Source organism: Corythoichthys intestinalis, chromosome 17, assembly GCF_030265065.1.
Source record: "Corythoichthys intestinalis isolate RoL2023-P3 chromosome 17, ASM3026506v1, whole genome shotgun sequence".
Lineage (NCBI taxonomy): Eukaryota > Metazoa > Chordata > Actinopteri > Syngnathiformes > Syngnathidae > Corythoichthys > Corythoichthys intestinalis.
This window is the reverse complement of record NC_080411.1, coordinates 26568510-26588097: the sequence shown is the minus strand read 5'-3', so window position 1 is coordinate 26588097 and position 19588 is coordinate 26568510. Positions and strand designations below refer to the sequence as shown.

The 19588-nt window shown below is 38.7% G+C and overlaps 1 protein-coding gene across 4 annotated transcripts in view; it reads left to right on the top strand.

The window, feature by feature from the left end:
• Positions 1–19277, top strand: part of hook3 (hook microtubule-tethering protein 3) — a 28861-nt gene extending 9584 nt beyond the window's left edge. Inside the window, exons 12-25 of one of the 4 annotated variants that reach the window (XM_057819438.1) lie at positions 64–151; positions 1800–1913; positions 2018–2128; positions 2213–2297; positions 2376–2445; positions 2955–3095; positions 7643–7730; positions 8195–8229; positions 8414–8496; positions 8582–8682; positions 8761–8865; positions 9007–9078; positions 12125–12261; positions 12374–19277. In XM_057819438.1, coding sequence (XP_057675421.1) covers positions 64–151; positions 1800–1913; positions 2018–2128; positions 2213–2297; positions 2376–2445; positions 2955–3095; positions 7643–7730; positions 8195–8229; positions 8414–8496; positions 8582–8682; positions 8761–8865; positions 9007–9078; positions 12125–12261; positions 12374–12386 — 1243 coding nt within the window. In that variant the 3' untranslated portion in view covers positions 12387–19277. Of the gene's footprint in view, positions 1–63; positions 152–1799; positions 1914–2017; positions 2129–2212; positions 2298–2375; positions 2446–2954; positions 3096–7642; positions 7731–8194; positions 8230–8413; positions 8497–8581; positions 8683–8760; positions 8866–9006; positions 9079–12124 lie in introns of all 4 variants that reach the window. The other 3 variants (XM_057819437.1, XM_057819439.1, XM_057819440.1) reach the window with 3 other exon arrangements.
• Positions 19278–19588: the final 311 nt, after the last annotated feature.

Here is a 19588-nt window from a genome sequence, read left to right as displayed (position 1 = left end):
GACCTTTTATATTCGGTGTATCTTAAGATCTAATCGAAAATTTTTATTTCATTTTACAACTAGGCATTCATCCGACAAGGTGTCAAAGCTTGAGGGCACAGTAGAACACTATAAGAAAAAACTTGAAGACATGGGACTTCTCAGGAGACAGGTATAATTATGCTTGCTTTTATTCCCCTTTCCACCAGTCTGTTTACAGTTGGTTTTCCATCTGTACATCCAGCTAGTTGTTTTTTCCCCAAAAAAGTTCTCAAAATTGCTTGAAATTAATACCCAACTTGTCTTCCTGTAATAAACTAGTCTAACGCGGCAACGATTAATCGATTAACTCCGAGTAATTCGATCAGAAAAAAGATTCAAATTAAATTTTGCTCCTTTGAGTATGCATTTGATTAAAGTGGCGTTTTAATGGTTTGTTTTGAAAGTGTCTGCATTTAGTGTTATTGATTTGGGTGGATACACTGTCCTTTAGTGGTGACAGTGAATATGACGTAACTCATTTCACATGGCTGAATCCAGCTGCTCCCTGTTAAGACCAACATATGTTAAGTTTTTTTATTGAGCTAATGTTTTTTTTAATGGATTCCTAATTTAGTCTATTTTTATATTTAGTCGTCTTTTGTGGGAATATGTGTTTAAACCATTTGTTTAGAGCATTGTTAAAACAAAAAAAGTTAGCATTTTATAGCATTTACACTAGCGGATTTTGCTATGTAAGTAAGCCAATTTTTCTTTTGTTGTACTTATATCCTCATTTTTTAATTTTTTAATTTTTTTTGTAATACCAATTGAGGCGCAGATCAGGTATTTTAATTTTCTATCTTCCTTATCCAATTACTCAGTTATTTGAACTAACTAGTTCATCGATTAATCGACTGCTAAAATAATCGATAGCTGCAGCCCTAAACTAGTCCCCCTTAGGATTCCGCGATCATGGAATTTACCGTAGATTCCAACGTCTTACGCAGAAATCAAAAGTCTGCGGAATACAGGACGAAGTGCAATAGATTACATTTTGCCTGTAGTTTTCATCACAGCCACTAGATATCAATGTTAAATTGGACCCTCCATACACAGAACAAAAACTGCATTTAACTGTTTGACTCAGGGTTCACATTTTTTTCAGCAGTAATGTTTGTAAAACAAATGGATTATTTATACAGTTTTAATGTTTCTTTTAATGCAATGTTCTGCTCATTATTTTTTTTTTTCTGCTCATGCTGCAGGCCTATGTTTACAATATCCAGGTCAAGTGGATAGCTTGCTTGCACTTTATTTAAATCTTTGATATTGCAAATAATTTCTTAAGAGAATTTTTACATCACTTTTGCCTTCAATTCCTTTTTAACTTGGACTTTTAGGGTGTATTTTTATTGGCTGAAGAAAGGCAACTTTCAAAGCGTAATACAGAATTGCTCTCCACAGAATTATTTAGTTTTCAAAATTGACACCTTTCCGCCTCTGATTTCTGTAGGCTAGTGGGGGGCTAATTAACATCTTCATCCTAAGAGGAATAACACAATGATGTCCTCCATTATGTTTATTAGTGTATTGTCTCATTCCTCTTTCGTTATATTGGATTCTACCGTGTTGCGCTGCAATCATAATATGTTATGTAGCTGAGACATCCTTCACCTTTTCGCTACATGCCTAATAGTATTACTACAAGCCAAATCAGGGCTTACCATTCCAAAGCATATTTTCAACTGCTTGTTGAAACAAGGAAATGTGGCTCCTGATCATATGATAAAGATTTTATGTTATGTAATTTTCATCCACCTGTATTTTTTTGTTTTAAGATTAAGCTTTTGGAGGAAAAGAATACTGTGCTAATGCAGACCAACATAAGCTTAGAAGAAGAGCTTCGAAAGGCTAATGCCACCAAAGGCCAGTTAGAGACGTACAAGAGACAGGTAATGCAAAAGGCCATCAGGCATGCTGCTTCTCAAATTTTTAGTTCTATATGTAACATACACCACCTTGCTGTGGCCGTGATTGTCTCTTCCACTCTGTGCAGGTTGTGGAACTTCAGAACAGACTGTCAGAAGAATCGAAAAAGGCCGACAAGATGGAGTTTGAGTACAAACGTGTCAAAGAGAAAGTAGACTCTTTGCAGAAAGAAAAAGATGTATGAACACTTATTAAAACACTTGTTTCCTATGTTTTGTCACATTAATCTATTTTTAATATTTTTCTTTTGTGATTTTTATAGCGTATGCGAACAGAGAGAGATTCTTTAAAGGAGACCATTGAGGAGCTGCATTGTGTCCAAGCTCAAGAGGGGCAGCTTACATCAGGTATAATGTAAACAATGTGGTAAAAGTTTCACCAGTCTTTTCAATAATACGCAATGACAAGATCATCATTTTGTCCAGGTCTTCTTCCACTAACCAGCACTGATGGCACTGATTCGTTGGCAGCTGAGATTACAACGCCGGAGATTCGGTTTGTCCTCTGAAACGCATGTACATTGATGAAAAAGAACTCAAAAGATCTTTTAGAGTAACATATGTTCAGAGCTGCTGTTCACCTTGCAGCTGCGTGCTTTGTAGCTCATTTTGCTTTCCACCCCAGCTGTTGTGTGTTTTATGAGTTTGGCCTAAAAAGTGCCTCTCCTCGATTGACTTCTGTAATAGCTACATACTGGTTACATCAGCCTCACTGCTGCTTTCCAAGAGTGCTTGATTATGTGTTGGCTGGCCAATGTTCCCCCCCAACCACTTTTTTTCGTCACACTAGAAACCTAAAAATGCTGCTTGACCTTCACCCATTCTGTTTTTGCCCTTATCATAATCTTGTACCAAATGTTGGGTTTTAGTTTTAATCCTATCAAACATATCCACTGCCTCCATACCACGGGTGAATGAAGTGGTTGGAGAAGGGCTTACCATTACTTGGTGTAAAAAAACTAAGTTCTTAGCTTAATTTTGTTTCTTGGATGCATTTTCACACAGGGAGCATTTAATTCGCCTTCAGCATGAGAACAAAATGTTGAAGCTGGCTCAGGAGGGCTCGGATAACGAAAAGATTGCACTTCTACAGAGTCTGCTGGAAGACTCTAACCGAAGGAAAAGTGAACTTGAGACGGAAAACAGGTCAGCAAAGGATTAAAAAACGTGTTGCCTACAATGACATGTACAGTGGGGCAAATAAGTATTTAGTCAACCACCAATTGTGCAAGTTCTCCTACTTGAAAAGATTAGAGAGGCCTGTAATTGTCAACATGGGTAAACCTCAACCACGAGAGACAGAATGTGAAAAAAAACTGAAAATCACATTGTTTGATTTTTAAAGCATTTATTTCCAAATTAGAGTGGAAAATAAGTATTTGGTCACCTACAAACAAGCAAGATTTCTGGCTATCAAAGAGGTCTAACTACTTCTAACGAGGCTCCACTCGTTACCTGTATTAATGGCACCTGTTTTAACTCATTATCGGTATAAAAGACACCTGTCCACAACCTCAGTATGATCAACACCAAAGAGCTGTCGAAGGACACCAGAGACAAAATTGTAGACCTGCACCAGGCGGGGAAGATTGAATCTGCAATAGGTAAAACGCTTGGTGTAAAGAAATCCACTGTGGGAGCAATTATGAGAAAATGGAAGATATACAAGACCACTGATAATCTTCCTTGATCTGGGACTCCATGCAAGCTCTCACCCTGTGGCGTCAAAATGATAACAAGAACTGTGAGCAAAAATCCCAGAACCACACGGAGGGACCTAGTGAATGACCAACAGAGAGCTGGGACCTCAGTAACAAAGGCTACTATAAGTAACACAATGCGCCGCCAGGGACTCAAATCCTGCACTGCCAGACGTGTCCCCCTGCTGAAGCCAATACACGTCCAGGCCCGTCTGCGGTTCGCTAGAGAGCATTTGGATGATCCAGAAGAGGACTGGGAGAATGTGTTATGGTCAGATGAAACCAAAATAGAACTTTTTGATAGAAACACAGGTTCTCGTGTTTGGAGGAGAAAGAATACTGAATTGCATCCGAAGAACACCATACCCACTGTGAAGCATGGGGGTGGAAACATCATGCTTTGGGGCTGTTTTTCTGCAAAGGGACCAGGACGACTGATCTGTGTAAAGGAAAGAATGAATGGGGCCATGTATCGAGAGTAGTGATGGCCAAATGAAGCCTCATGAAGCAATGAAGCTTTGCAGCCAATTGGTTTGCACATGTAGCAAAGCTTCATGGTGTTTCATTTACTCTATGGCGCCATCAAGTGGTCTAGATGCCCAAGAGGTCAACATTGTTAAGAATTTAATGGCTATTTGCTTAAGACATATGAATGTGCTTGTGTTAGTAATTGTTAGTAATTGAGTATGTGAACAAAATACAACAAGTGCTAAGGATAATTTGTTATTCATTTTTATTTAGAAATAATATCTTTTCCACAGTGGCTGGTTTTAAACGGTTTCTTTTTTTGGACAATATTTCACCAGCTTTAGAAAATATTCTTTCACAAGGCACAGATGAAGCTGGGGTGCAGAGAAATGTGAGTGCTAGTTTATATAAATTCGGATAGGTATTCTTTTGTGCCTCCCAGTACACTAATGGATTGTTCATTCTGTTGATGTTTGGTTCAGAAAGGTACTTTTGGACCTCTAGGGTTGCATCAGCCAGGGTGTTTGGGGTCCTGGTCCTCTGAACTGTCTCATCCAGGCGTTGCCACAGTTTACTCCCTATGAAAGACAAACAGGCTGTCAGTGACATACAAGTTGTCCAGTAATACAAGTACTGTATAATGTGTACTATTACCTTGGCACACCGGCTGAGCTGCTTCTGATGTGTGCGCATGTGAAGAAGTGGAGGTTGAGTTGTATTTTCTCATGACAGCATCACATTCTGCGGCGAGTCTTTTTTCTGCATCAGATGCTTTGTTGGGGCTGAAAAAGCCTATCTTTTTAAATCGTGGATCAAGTAATGTTGTGAGTGACATGATGCTCATAGATTGAAATGTGTTGAGCTTCTCTCTTAACTGTCTTCTCAGATTTTCAGCCATTGCTGTTGTATCTGGAGTTTGAAGAGGTCCCAGTTGCTGCTGTTCCAATGCATGGTGTAACATTGCTAAAAGTGGAATGACCTTTGATCCAGATACCCTTTTCTCCTCTGACAGCTCCACTGTGGCATCATTAAAAGGGGCGAGTACCTTCAGACTTTCGGCAACAATTGAATACTCTTGTGATGAAATTGGAGTCATATCAGTGCGCAGGCCTGCCAACGCTGCTCCAACCGGTTCCCTCAGGTTATAAATTCGTTGAAGCATTAAAAAGGTGCTGTTCCATCTTGTCTCAACTTCTTGTATTAGCTTTAGTGCTGGCTGGCCCATTTGCTCTTGCACCTGTTTCAGCCGCTCCTGCAGAAAAGTGGCAAATTCAAGTGTCAATGGAGCAGCAACTTTCAACTACATTGAATTTAGAAGATATAAAAGAAACTCACCTTTGCAGTACTGCTGCTCTTGAAGTAGCCCACTGTTTTTCGGGACTTCTCCCTAATTTCACTCAGCACAGAGTTTTGGGCAAGGGCCTTTTTTATGAGGAGATTCAAAGTGTGCGCTACACAAACTGTGTGTCGCATATGCAGCTCCCTCACACAGGCACCCATATTTGCTGCACCATCGGTTACAAGGCAGGTAACTTTGTCCGTGATGCTCCAGTCAGACATGAGTGCAGTTTTTGCTCGAGCGAGATTTTCAGCAGTATGTGTCTCGGGGAAATGTTCTACCCCCAAAACAATACTGTGCAATGATGTGTGTTCATCAATAAAATGGCAGGTCACAGCTAGATATGAGTCTGTGTTCATGGATGTCCACATATCTGCTGTAAGGCTAACTGCAGAAGCCTTTGACACCATTTCTTTGGCGTTTTCTTTGGCCTGCTTATACTTGTCGTCCACCATAGCTTTCAAAGCCTAAAAGGAACAATATAAAACTATTGGAATTGCCACTATGGGGAAATGAGAAGAAATACTTCATGTGTTCACATACATACCTTCCTTGTGGGAAGAACATAGGTAGGGTTCAAAGCTGTAACAAACTTTCTGAACCCCTTGTCCTCCACAATAGTGAAGGGCTGACAGTCCTCAATAACCATGTTGACCAAAGCTTCATCTACATCTTTGCTCTCTTGCAATCAGAAATCAATTATAGGTTATGTTAGTAATGCAGTATTTAAAGTGTATCTTAAAATTGTTTATGCACGGTGTAATTTTGTTTACCAAAGCTTGGCCCAGTTTCATGGCTCTCCTTGCTCTCATGAAAGGCTCTATAATGCCTCAACATAGACGAGGTGTTATTGTTGTATACAAGTTCCCTTGCACACAACAGACACTTCACCTGTATAATAACAAAAGTTAGACACAAGAGGAGGCAAAAAGCTGCAATGTCACATTTATATTAATGTAGTTTTTCTCCCTTACCTTATTGAAAGCAATCAAATCAAAATGTTCCCATACAGGGGAGGATCGCTTTTTTCGCGCAGGTTCCATCGCAAGCAAAGGACAAGGCTCGAAAAAAGATTGCACTGGTTGCACTGTTGCGCACGGCACACAGGTGTAACAAAGTACAGGAGCCCGAAATCCACAAAATGTGAGATAACAGGCGATCGCCATTGCATTTTGCAACCAATTTATACCGTGGTCTAGTCTGTACTGTGTTTGCAATGCGCGCCAAACGTCAGATCACTTCCGAAGCGCTCATGTGATTCAGTCGGCCGGCGAGGCTTCCCACGTGACCATTTCCGGATTTTGCCGAAATGACGCGCGCCTCGCTACAAGCTTCGTGGAAACGCCCCTCCCATTACTCGGCACAAGCTTCGGAACCTCGACCCATTTCGTCCCATCACTAATCGAGAGATTTTGAGTAAAAATCTCCTTCTTTCAGCAAGGGCATTGAAGATGAGACGTGGCTGGGTCTTTCAGCATGACAATGATCCCAAACACACAGCCAGTGCAACAAAGGAGGGTTATCGTAAGAAGCATTTCAAGGTCCTGGAGTGGCCTAGCCAGTCTTCAGATCTTAATCCCATAGAAAATCTGTGGCGGGAGTTGAAAGTCCGTGTTGCCCAACGACAGCTCCAATACATCACTCCTCTAGAGGAGATCTGCATGGAGGAATGGGCCAAAATACCAGCAACAGTATGTGAAAAGCTTGTGAAGAGTTACAGAAAACGTTTGGCCTCTGTTATTTCCAACTTTTGGTATTGACCAAATACTTATTTTCCACCATGATTTGCAAATAAATTATTTAAAGATCAAACAATATGATTTTCTGTTTTTTTTTCCACATTCTGTCTCTCATGGTTGAGGTTTACCCATGTTGAAAATTACAGGCCTCTCTAATATTTTCAAGTGGGAGAACTTGCACAATTAGTGGTTGACTAAGTACTTATTTGCCCCACTGTAACTATCTATCACAGCTTTCTCGCAAAGTGCTTTTTCTTAAGACCCCGCCCAAAACACGCACATACAAAAACAAATATTTTAGAGAAAAGTTCATTCATGTAGCTACACAGCCACCTTTTCGTCTGTAATTTGCCTCTGCGATATTAAATGTCATACCATTAAGCTGTAAACTCCATGCTGTGTTCACAACAATGTTGTCCAACTGGTCTCTGCGTTGCATGTTTTCAGATTAACCAACCAGCGCTTGATGGAGGAACAAAGTCAGATAGAGGAGCTACAGAAGAATCTCCAAGAGCAAGGCTCTAAAGCAGATGATGTACGTCATAAAATTGTTGTTCTTTTAGATCATCTGTGTGTATGTTACTGGATCTAACGGACACTAAATTAGTTTCTCAACAATACTTGTTTGGACTGAACTCTTCTTTGTCTTAGTAGTTTTTCTTCTCTTTGCCACCTTCTCTGTTCATGTCTCCTGTTCCTAGTTAGAGGTAGCAACTATGGATGGTGAGATTTGAAGATATATAAGGAAACTTAAAATGCAACAGATTGACTGCATGTAAATGACCATTCTTCAAAGGTTGCTGTCTTTACTGCACGATTAACCACAGTCCTATACTCAGTTTTTCATCCTGTCTTTTTGAGTTTCATCTTCTTGTCGAAATTAATTCATGACTTGTATAAACTGCTCCTAAATTCTGTCGTTGTGAATATGAGAAATGACAGATTGATTCCAATCTTGAAGCCATCAGTGTTAAACCTGATTTCTCTTTCATGTTTCAGTCCACCATAATGAAGAAGAAATATGCAGAGCACATGTACGTAATCATTTAACACACCCACCAGTCTGCAATATTCCTTAAGTGTTCAGTTGATGTGATGTGGAGTACATGGTCGAATAGGCCCATGCATTTCAAAACGTTTGTTCATGCAACATTTGTTGCTGACTATTCTGCCAACAGTATAAGCATTATTACATGTATTCTTAATACTACTCACCAGGGAGAAACTACAAGAGGTGAACAATGAGTTACTCAAGAAGAATGCCTTCATTGATGAGCTGGAGCCTAAATATGTTGCTACCTGTGAGTTTGCAGTAGATTGCAACTTGTGATGTTATTGAAGGAGCTGTGGTTGCATCAGGTGAAATATGTTTTCCACTTCTCTTAGCTCAACGAGTGGATGAACTTGAAGAGGCCTTAAAAAAGAAAGATGAGGAGATGAAACAGATGGAGGAGAGATATAAGAAATACCTGGAAAAAGCTAAGAGTGTGAGGATTTTATTTGACCTTTTGAAAAAGTGACAAACAACAGCAGCGCATGCGTGACAGATTTCACTGGGTTCCTAGGTTATCCGTACTCTGGATCCTAAGCAGAACCAGGGCTCGGGTCCAGAAGTTCAGGCCCTCAAGAACCAGCTGCAAGAGAAAGAGAGGATGTTGCACTCGTTGGAGGTAATTAGTTAGGCTTTCACATAGAAATGGGGTTGCCATATTGAAGACCAAAGATGATCATTGATTCTACACAGGACTATCTGATTATTTTACACAGTTTAGTCGTTTGTAAATCTTTCAGTGTTGTTTTTTCCACTACAGAAAGAGATGGACAAAACAAAAAGCCAAAGGGATTATGAGGAGAAACTGATAGTTTCAGCCTGGTACAATATGGTAAGACAGATATTTTGTATTCCATAATTACTTTTACCTTAAATACGCCAAAAAACATTTGAATGAGTAATTTCATTAAATAATTTAGGCACCCAACCATCCACACAAGGACGTAAGTCTGCATAGGGATGGTAGGGACATAACGCTACCAACTTTTCAGGATGCTCAAATTGTCCCCACCAACTTTTAAGCAAACTTATTTGCATTATATAATGAGTTCAGTTATATGGGTAATTTACATTGTGTTCCTATATGTTGTAACGATAGAATTTACTCTACCCTTATTAAGTGATTTTTTTCCTTTACACATTTACCCCTTTTCACTTGCTAAATGTGCAGGTCCATATTTTTCAGATAATCATAATCGAGGTAAAAAGTTTAATTCCGATTTAGATTTTTTTTCAGAATTGCTCAACCCACTGATGCACTTTAGAAATTTTTGTTGACAAAAGCAGTAGTGTTTTACCTGGAGGAGGGCTTTACTTTTGTTATTCCCTGACTAACATACCTGTCAAGTTGTACAGGTTCGGCTTAATTTGTGCAAGTGAGCACTGATTTTTAAATGTGTACGCCGTACGTTCAAAATCTGTACGTTTTTCGTACATTAGTTTTTTTTTTTTCCTTAATTCAGATTTTGTCAACTTTTTGGCAACGAGACAATGTGCGTTAGTTACTACGTTGGTTGAATGACGCGAGAAAAGTCAGAGACACCGCGAGAGGAGAGTGTTTGTTGTGACGCTGTAGCAAACGCGATGCTAGGCTAGGTGACTCCAATATTTCCTGACTAGTTGACAGCCTAGAATCTACGCCTAGATATCACATGCATATAGAACTACATGCGGAATGACATACTCGGCGGTGTTAGTAAACAGCTGTCATTTTAAAGCAGTAGACTTCTCAGAAAGGCTCTGTTGTAGTGAACCTTCCTAGCGAACCTAAGTAACTTTTTATCTAAAATACTCCTAAATCGGCAAAATCTTGACTTAAATCTATCTTTAAAGGATGAAACAGTTTTAAACATTCACATGTCGAAAGTAGAGCGAAGGGAACTAATGCAAAAACGGGAGAAATTTTAACAATTTTAACAGTTGAGTCACAACATTAAGTGTCTTATAACATAGCAAAGGTTACTATGTTTTTTTGTTTGTTTGTTTCCGAAAAATTGGAAAAAAAAAATAACGAACTACCTTCAAGTCAAACTGAATTGCGAGCTGAAGTGCCACAAAGTGCAGCCATCAAAAGACATGATAGAAATTGCCATAAGTGCTACATACAATTATAACAAAAGTCACTGTTAAATTTTAGTAATCATGATGTAGCTGAAGATATTGATTTTTCTTTGACTGCACCAGGTCATATGTTACAATATTACCAATAAATTAAAAAAATTGCGTTTATTTTTGTTTCATATTGCACGCTACATACAACGTTGTAAGATTAGTCACCAATTTGTAAGGGCATATGTCACTATTTGTAAGATTGCCAACGGCCTCGGGTTGACAGGCACGGACTAAGAAGTTTTCTGTTATATTTAATTTATTAATTTAGATAGACAATGTTGAGTGGTCTTAAGACAAATGTTTATTTTTTAACATTCCTGAATAGTTAAGAGATTATTAACAAGTCTGCATTTATTGTGTATGTTAATATAATTTAATTTATGTTCAAATATTTCAATTTAAGTTTGCTAATAAAATCCAGACATTTATTCTGGCAGTTTTCAAAATGTTTCTTTTTGTTGTTTTTGAAAACAGGTTTGAATCGAATGGTGTATCACCTTAACCAATACCCATAAGATTTAGTTTGAGTCAATACAGATTTATTTTTCATTGATCATTTAGCCTGCCAATCAGTTAGGTTCATACTTGTGAGAAAGGTAGCCCTGCTTGGCCCCCTTCACCCAATGTGTTTGGTTATATTAATGTCCCGTCCCCAGCAAAAAGTGTACATGCGTGTTATGCTGTTATATCGTCCCAACCAATGTTGAGACCAAACCTACCCCCTTGCCTCCAAAGCCTTTGACCAAATTATTACATGCACAAATGTTTGAGCATTAAATAGCAATACTGTATAAAGCTGATTATAACAAAGGATTGCTTACACTTTTTATCTAATAAGCCCTTTTCACACACATATCCAGGGAAACTCCCGTGTAAGGTGACGCGGGATTTACTCGCGTCATTGCTTTCACGCATGAAAAGATGTCCTGAGAATGAAGCAGGGTGGACACTTTTACAGACTTGTCCCGTGTTGCCCACTGGCGCTCTCTGTGCGGGGAGGGCTGCTGGTGCGATTTTATTTTTGATCGGCATCGGCTGTCACAATGTTAAATTGCGTTTTGTTCCTGAGGGAGCATTCCCGACGTCACAGCTGCAGCATTTTTAAGCTCATTGAGACTGTATTTAAGTATGGAGTAAGATCAGGCCTAAAAAATCCAGCCGATCCGACCCGTGTCCGCAGGTGTTAAAGCCCGACACGGCACGAGCCCGATCAATTAACTTGATTTGTAGGCTCGAGCCCGAAGAAAAAAAAATATATATATATATTTTATTGGTCGGCGTGAGCCTGAACACCCCCAGACCAAGTCAGACCTGGACAGAGCACTGCTTGCTGCTTGGGAATACGGACTGGTTGCGTTTTGTGTGATCATATTTTTGACGATGCCTGTGCATATAAGCCTGGCTTTTGTAACGAATTCTCAGTTGGCAAAAAAAAAAAAATGCAAGTTTTCTTAATGTTTAAATATTTTACATATTTTTAGGATTATAAATGTATTTACATAAAGAAATAACGCTGGAAAAGTTGGTAGTCATAAGTCACCTTTATTGTCATCTTCATATATTCCCGGTGTTTCGTAGTAATTGAAAGGGGCTATAGAAATCATCTTAACCTCTTACATAAACACTAATAATGTGTGTATTCCCCTCTCAACTCATCAGCATTAGCAGGCTAGTGACAATAGATTACTGCAACGGCATGTTTTAAAATGGATGAATTACATGTACAGTGTGCTAATGGTATTTCATCTCCCACTTTGTCTTCTCAGGGAATGACTTTCCAAAAGAAGGCGGCTGAAGACAGATTGGCCAACACTGGCTCTAGTCAATCTTTCCTGGCCCGCCAGAGGCAAGCCACCAGTTCCCGCCGCTCCTACCCAGGCCATGTCCAGCCAGCTACCGCAAGGTAGAAAGGCAAAAAAATGCGACAGCAAAACTACCATACAAAGCCCTGAAAAGTTGCTTTCAACTTCTGGCTATTGATTTTCTATGTTTTTTCCATCCTTCTTCCTAATCAGATCCGTGAGGTAGAGATGCCAGGCAAGACTGCCAAAATATTTCACCACTTTTTTTTTGCCATTCAAATGTATTTTCCCCTGAATCAAGTGATGGCACAGAATATACAGCCTAGCATTATTCTATCAGGCATAATTAATCTACTTGAACACATTGCTCACCACTTTAACCCCACCTTCTACGTTCAGTTCTCATGCAAGATTCTACCTACATCAGTCTAAAAGGCTCTGTTGCCACCAACTGAAAATGTTAGCTTTTTAGGTTACTTATTTGATATCATGGATTTATTGTTTCTATTCATTCAGAACTCTCCTTATTTTTCAGCTCTTAACTCCAAAATGAGCACATGAGGAAAATATGTTGTCTACAAGTGTTTGCAATAATTTCAGAAGGGTTAAAGCAGACATGTTCAAAGTCCGGCCCGGGGGCCAAATGTGGCCCATGGTCAAATTTCATCCGGCCCCCAGCCTCTGTCATAAAATCAATAAAGTCTGGCCCGCACACAGACTTAATAAATTGGTCAGCAGTACTGCTACCAGCATTGGAAATAGCTTACACACTAAATGCTGCTCCTCATTTACCCACTAAAAGGCAGCAGCACTCTAAGCAACATTACCCCCATGTGACCCTTTACTCCCAATTTTCTAAAATGGCGACAATCAACAAAAAAAAAGAAAGTTGACTGCGACGGCCGACGCTTCGAGGATAGGTGGAAATTGGACTATTTCTTCACTAAAATACACAACAAATGCGTCTGCCTCATTTGAAAAAAGACGGTCGCTGTTTTTAAAGAGTTCAATGTGAGACGATATTAGCAAACAAAACACGCTGACACGTATGACAAGATTACAGGGAATATACGTAGCGAGAAATTGAAGCAACTTGAAGCTAGTTTAATTTCACAGCAGCAGTATTTTGCAAGAGCCCGAGAGATGAAAGAGAACGCCACCAAGGCTAGTTGCGAGATTGTTGAAATTATTAGTTGAAAAAAAAATAAAGCAAATGTGACAAACAGAATGGCTTGCTAAAATTTGCTCAAATATATTGTTCTACGTAAAGGACGTCAGCCCAGCCAAGGTCGGCCCCCCACATTTTTACCACACCAAATCTGGCCCCCTTTGCAAAAAGTTTGGACACCCCTTGGTTAAAGGCTTCACCAGCATATACGTGGTTCACTCATAAAACATTTAGTGCCGAAATTGAATTGGAGTATATGCATGCTGTGAAGAAATCAGTATTGAAACGACTTCATCTACTGAAAGTGAAAATATATATATCCCATTTAATCACCCCCCCCCCCATGATCCTCATTAACCCTCAGACTTTGAAGAATTAATATTGTTAATTTATCATTAATGAAACCCTTGACATTACATTATTTAAATTGTGGCCACAAAATACATAGTATTTGGGTTGACAAAGGTGTGTACACAAAACAAAAATTAAGGTTACTGTCGTTCCTTGGCAGTTGGGTAAGCAAAAAGCAAAACTGAAATTGACCTTCTTAATTAACTGTGTGTAATATAAAAGTGTTTTTCACCATAATGAGACAACCCACAAACTAGTTACCGTATTTTTTCCTGGTAAATGTTATCTTTTTCTAAGCCACAATTTAAAATATTTTACCACATCACTTCTGGGGTTTCGTAGTCATCCGCTTAAACCAAGGCCAGAATTTGCTGCTAACTCATGCCCAGCTATTTGACCATTTTGTTCTCCTCCCTCCCACTAACAGCAATATCCCAGCATGATCGGCACACCAGTGACCCGGCCTGGTGCGGCCGGGCTCGTCTGTGATCTGTGCTGGCGAAACCCAAGGCGCACGATGCATGAAATACCTGCCTGCCAACTCTTTGCATGACCTTGCATTGACTGTGAGTTAACACAGCGTACAGCCAGCAGCATGAGCACTAACAGCCGTCTGCAACACTGCAAATCGCAGACGCGCCAGTAGGGGGAGCCGTGGGAAAAGAAAAGTCTTTACCCCTTGCCGCCATGCTTCTTTATTCATCCATATCCTTTTCCTATCCCTTTTCTACTGTCAATGTTCCTTATTTGTTCCTCACGGACACGCGTGCTAGTGCTTCCAACCTGCATCAGGTCTGTTAAAACTGCCTCTTACGAAGGTCTCAAACAGGCCCAGAACAGAATAGTGAAATATGTCCTGAATACCTCAACAGCATTTTTCTACATGTTCAATAGTGAGTAGATGTCAGTATTTGATAGGAAAATTATCTGAAGAAGAAGAAAAATTAAATAATAATAAAAAAAATAAAATAAAGATCGACCCTTTAAATAAAGAATGCTCCAATGTGGGGCACTTTGTTTTGGTGTTTAGAAAAAAAAAATCCATGAAAAACATGGCTTATTTTATTCAATGTGACTTCAGGACATGTTTAATGGGTTTTTACCTTAAGTTTTAGCTGACTGGCATAGGATAGGAAAATGTTCATACACCATATAAAATTCACACATGTCCACTTTCAATACAGACCCACTTCAAGTATTTTTCTACGCTAGAACATATCCAGTTAGTATGTATTTTGTGACCTAATGTAGATTTGATTATCATGTATTTCGTGTACTTGAACATACAGCAAGCATCCATTGCGTGTTACAGTAATGTCCAAGAAATTAGGAACCAGTATTGAGCCGAATGTAAGTATTCCTACTTGTGAATCATTTGTAAAAATGGATTTAATAGATAAGCTAATTAGTAGTACTTTTTTTATTGGAAAGACTAAGCAGATGAAAGTCTCGCCTCGAAATTGTTTTTCCCCATTGAGTGCAACTTTGAAATTAGGTCAACGTTATCAGGCAGGGGTGGTGCACATATGAAGCGTCATATTGTTAATTTTGTATAGCTTTTTAAGCATATTTATATTTTATTTGCAGGGACTGATATAGGTCAACATATTTAGAAGTGGTGGTTACATGCATGTTACAGGCATAAATGCTTACTTTGACACACAACAGTTGGTAAAATCCTCCAGTGTAGTGCCTTTGTTACTGGTGCGATGATGAATTAGGCAGTGACCAAGCTGACCTTTTATTGTCATTTTGGAAAGGAAAATAATAGGAAATGAGCATCAACCGCATAGTTGATCATGAATCTGGGTTGGTTAGGGCTTATTTTTTTCATATTTTACTCAATACATAATATGTGTAACGGTTATCTTTTGCAGTGTGCTTTTTTTTTTATTTTTTTTTTTACTTTTTAATCCTTCATGGTTATTTATTTTATGTCTTGTGCTGCAATTTGTGTTACATTACCACTTTAACAGTTCCATATTGTTAAATAATTGTCTTATACTGTTGAACAAGGAAGTGGTTTCATGCAGTGCTTTTTATCGTTTATTAAAATGACACAGGTTAACAGTCAGCTACAATGAATTTTGTGTGTTACCTTTATTGCTTTACAGGGAAATGGCCATTTCAGGTCTTAATTGTTGAAAAGCACATCTTAAACCTCAAATTTTCTTGTATTTGACCTACTCTGATACTCCAAATGAACATATTTCTTACTGTGACTGTTTCCTCACTTGGGAATTGAATAAAATGACCTTTGGTAAACTGTCGTTTGAAGTCAATGCGAAGTTAAATAAATATAATAATTTAAAAAAAAAAATTGTTACAAAGTTTACACTTTTTTTTCCCCTCACCTACTTCCTTTTTAAATTGCGTCAATATTAACCTACATTAGTTGCCATGTATGTAAAAATCACATTTTTATTTCTGTAGTCAACTTTTTGAGAGACAATGAAACATTTGTCATCATGCTACATTGTTTTTACAGTTATTGCTTGAATTTATAAGTAGTACTCGTGTTAGTTGTATGTGAATAACTTTTTATTATTATTATTTTTAATTTTCTTTAAATGCATTTTATGCCCTTTATTTTACTGAGCAGTCCAATCATTTTTAGGTGATTGGCACACTTAAGTGGCAGCAAAATAGTTTTTCTCCTAAAGTCCAAATTGTACTATGCACTTTTGGGCTATTCGACTTCAGTGATTCCATTTTATTTAATGCAGTCAAATACTTAGGCGAGTAACCTGTAGAATAAGGCACTTTGATGAACATCAGTGTTAATTTACCAAACTAAAAATAAGCAGATTATTTTTGATGAATCTGTTTTCTTGTTCGTATAAAATTTTTATTCTTTGTAAGGGGGATGAAGTTATCTCATGCAACTTCATCTGCAAATGAACCGCTGGATTGCGGCTGGAAGGTGCTTGATCATCAGAATTATTATTGTCTCAATTCAGGTGTGACATGATGTGCTCAAGACATATTTAAAATACTGTATATCAGTGCTCAATGTCCCCTTTTTTGTTCTTGGACTGCTCATTTTGCTGTGTACAGAAAAAAATAACTATTTACACTGATTAACATGGTTTTTGATTTATTTTAGTTTGGGGGGGGCTCGTTTTGACAAAAAAAATAAACCATTTTTCTGTTTGCCAAGTTTTCTATCCCTTGTATACAATCCTACTATGTAAGTAGTAGTATGATGCAAATGAGGAGGAGGTGTTGAATTCTTTGAGGAAGTGGGAGTAAAAGTTGTTAGGTGGATAGCATCTATCTGATATTGTGCTTCCGAAACTGTACTGTTTGAGACAGCGTTGTAAATAAAGCTTGTATTTAAATATATTTTGTATGTCTAAATTTATATTGGTCGAGCTATTTAATGGGAGCACCCTCTTTTGTGTCACTCACAATTTTAAGGGATGGGAGAAGTGCTTTGGCCATTAAAAATGGTGGCCTCACCAGACTGTCATGTGTCTCAATTTATGACTATTACTGTATTATTATTTTTGTATTATTATTTTGTATTATATTATTATTGTATTAAGTATTATTTCAATATTGATGGAGACACAATTGGGTTTAAGAGCATGTGCTTGAGCGCCACTAGGGGTCGTACTTTGCCCAACGTGCTGGGGCTTTATCAACAACATAGGAGATTCATTAATATCAGTTTGACTGTACAGCAGGGGTGAAAGTGGGCCAGAACGGTCAGGAACGCAGTTCGGTATAAGATTCAGGGCTGGAACGTAGTTCCGGTATAAGATTCAAGGCCGGAGCGCTGTTCCGGTATGCAGTGGCGGAGCTAGACTTTTATTCTTGGGGTGGCCAGGGGGTGGCCGAGGCTATTTCAGGGGGTCCACAGACTATAACTATACATTTGTTTCTTGACTTATCAATTGCAATCAGAGTGTCAAATGTTGAAATGTACATACTAAGCACACAGGTGATGAGATTTATGTATATAATTTGTTTATTAACTTGATAACTCTTTTTTACAAAAATGGTGAAAATGCACCAACACATTCACAGTTACTCATACGCCCCCCCCCCCCCCTTCTCTCTTATCAACATCTTAACGATGTAAAAAATGTAAAACACAACTTGGTAACAACTTTTCAATCAGTCATTAATAATATCTATTTTTTACAAAAATGGTGAAAATGCACCAAATCTTCGCCCCCTGCCTTTTCATTCTGAACTGTCCCTATGAAACAATGAGCCAGTCCTGTTAACGTTACTCCTAGCATCACTCATAACCACACAATGTTGGTAAATGATTAAATCCCTACTTCAAGCCTTAAAAAATTCAGGGCAAATAAACCACCGTAGACGTAAATTTAATATTCTGACTTTTAAGCTAGTTGACAGCAGGCCCGGCCAACTACCGTGTTCACGTGACGTTTCATTTAAGGCAAGAGAGCATGAGACAGCTGGCTAATGCTCTACAATTATTGGAGAAACATGTATGTAAATAGCGACCCAAATGAATTAAATATAGACGTTAATATCGAGCGGCTGTTGGAAGCTGGACGACATGAGATAACGTTAACATTTGCTTGATGCCGTGGCTCTCTGTTTTAGCGACAACAAAAAATCTCCTTCCTACAAATTTAAACATTGACTCATAAGGACACCAGCATAAAACTTATATTACGACGAGGATTTCAGTGGCTTGAAGGCAGGGTATCCAAGTTCGTCTCCTTGTTTGTTCTTGTCACTTTGTTTATCTTCCGTGTTCTGTTCTGTCAACGATGACCAAGTACTCAAATCTTAAATCTTCCTCCGTTTCAGTGGCGATTCTTCTTCTCCTCATGAAAGCGAATTTGCAACGCTTTATGGTACATGGCGCCAACTACTGTACAGGAAGGACTTAGCAGTTGGTGCCGCGATATGTCATTGTCAATCATCTGGGGTGGCACCTGGGGGGTCCAATCAGATTTTAGGGGGGTCCAGTGCTACCCTGGCCCCCCCTCTAGCTCCGCCACTGCCGGTATACGATTCAAGGCCGGAGCACTTTTCCGGTATAAGATTCAGGGCCGGAACGCTGTTCCGGTACAAGATTCAGGGCCGGAATGTTGTTCCAGTACACGGTGCTTTGATTCCGAAAATATGACGGCAACTGTCAAAACTCTATATTAAAAAAAAAAAAAAACAAGCCAAGTTGCCACACATGCATTTCATCTCCAAGAACAAAACTATCTACCAACATCAGCTATCAGCTTTACATACACAAGTGTTAACAACAAGCATAATAAAGTGCTTGTGTAGTGTAATCCCTTTCCACCAATATTTATTATTTATTCTATTCCACGGACGGCATGGAGGTTTCCCCAGCGGCTGCAGTTATCTGAGTCTGACGATGATGAGTCACGTCATTGTGAAACATCAAACTTCAATTTTAATATACATCCTATGTTCTTAAGTAGTTAAAATTGAAATATGGCATTTAGTATGTGAGGAAATGAGGAAAAATAAAAAATAGGAGATGGAGGTTGGGGTTATTGCTGTTTTAACTTTTATTATGCAAATCATTGAAAAAAATACAATTTTGAATGAAAATAAGTTTTTGTATGTGTTATAGGAATACCTGTGAGTGTTTAAGAGGTTTGACCCCCCCCCCCCCCCCCCCCAAAAAAAAAAAAAAAAAAAAAAAAAAAAAAATTAAAGAAAAAAATGTTATTAATTAATGGCTCCGTGGCGACCTTCACGTCGGGGAGTTCCGGCAAGAAATTCTAGCCACTTTCACCTCTGCTGTACAGCAGTTACATTTCTACATGGGCACATGCCTTCAACAAGGAAATGTTTGTAAAACAACTGTTCTTACTGTTCTGAAAGATTTCTTCTAATTTAAAAGTTAGTAGAATTAATAATTTCCAACACTGATTTAAGACCAATCTGTTAACCAA